At 57.3% G+C, this 826-nt stretch overlaps 1 protein-coding gene across 1 annotated transcript in view; it reads left to right on the top strand.

Annotated features, from left to right (window-relative positions):
• Positions 1 to 384: 384 nt before the first annotated feature.
• The window catches only part of LOC106804120 (dehydration-responsive element-binding protein 1A-like), a 5,906-nt gene continuing 5,464 nt past the window's right edge, over positions 385 to 826 (top strand). The window contains exon 1 of the mRNA XM_014804713.2: positions 385 to 824. Coding sequence (XP_014660199.1) covers positions 540 to 824 — 285 coding nt within the window. The 5' untranslated portion in view covers positions 385 to 539. The remainder of the gene's footprint in view (positions 825 to 826) is intronic.

Genomic DNA, 826 nt, shown 5'->3' with positions numbered 1-826 from the left:
CCTCGTACAGCAACCTAGAGTAGTTGTTCTTGTACAGGTTTTAGGCGTGTCCAGTTGGGTGCCCCTGGCACTGCTCTTTGTTTTTCGCTTTTTTGGGTTTTTTTTGTTCTGCTCGTTTTTTTTTTCCCTCTAATAAAAATTCGGCAAAGCTTTTGCCGTCGGTTAAAAAAAACATAGCTAACCACAAATGACATTTGACAACGCCACAAACCGCTGCTGGTAACCGGAGACAGAGACCGGTAGCGGAAGCAAAAGCAGTCTTGTGGTTGCAAGTTGGCATTAAAAATGGAAATCAGGTCACTCTCAGAGCCACCCTGTTGCCTGGTTGCAAGTTGCTTCCCCGGCCTTTAGCCAGATGCATCGCCCTTGCTCTGCTTCCCGCGCTTTGTACTCTGCTCCAGGCAGAGCCAGCCGCCACCTATAAATATGCGCCTGCAAATCCACCATTCGCATCCCAAAACCACTCGAGACGCCATTCAAGCAGCAGCAACGCAGATCAACACCTTGAAGCGAAGCAATCGACAACTGATAAGAAGAAGATGTGCCAGATCAAGAAGGAGATGAGCGCCGAGTCTGGCTCGCCGTGCAGCTCGCCATCGGCCTCCACCTCGCCGGAGCACCACCAGACGGTGTGGACATCGCCGCCGAAGCGACCGGCGGGGCGGACCAAGTTCCGGGAGACGCGGCACCCCGTGTTCCGCGGCGTCCGGCGGCGGGGCAACGCCGGGCGGTGGGTGTGCGAGGTGCGCGTGCCCGGTCGCCGCGGCTGCAGGCTCTGGCTCGGCACATTCGACACCGCCGAGGCCGCGGCGCGCGCGCACGATGC

The sequence above is a fragment of the Setaria italica genome, chromosome II (assembly GCF_000263155.2).
Source record: "Setaria italica strain Yugu1 chromosome II, Setaria_italica_v2.0, whole genome shotgun sequence".
NCBI lineage: Eukaryota > Viridiplantae > Streptophyta > Magnoliopsida > Poales > Poaceae > Setaria > Setaria italica.
The sequence above is the reverse complement of the archived record's forward strand: the minus strand, read 5'-3'. Positions and strand labels throughout refer to the sequence as shown.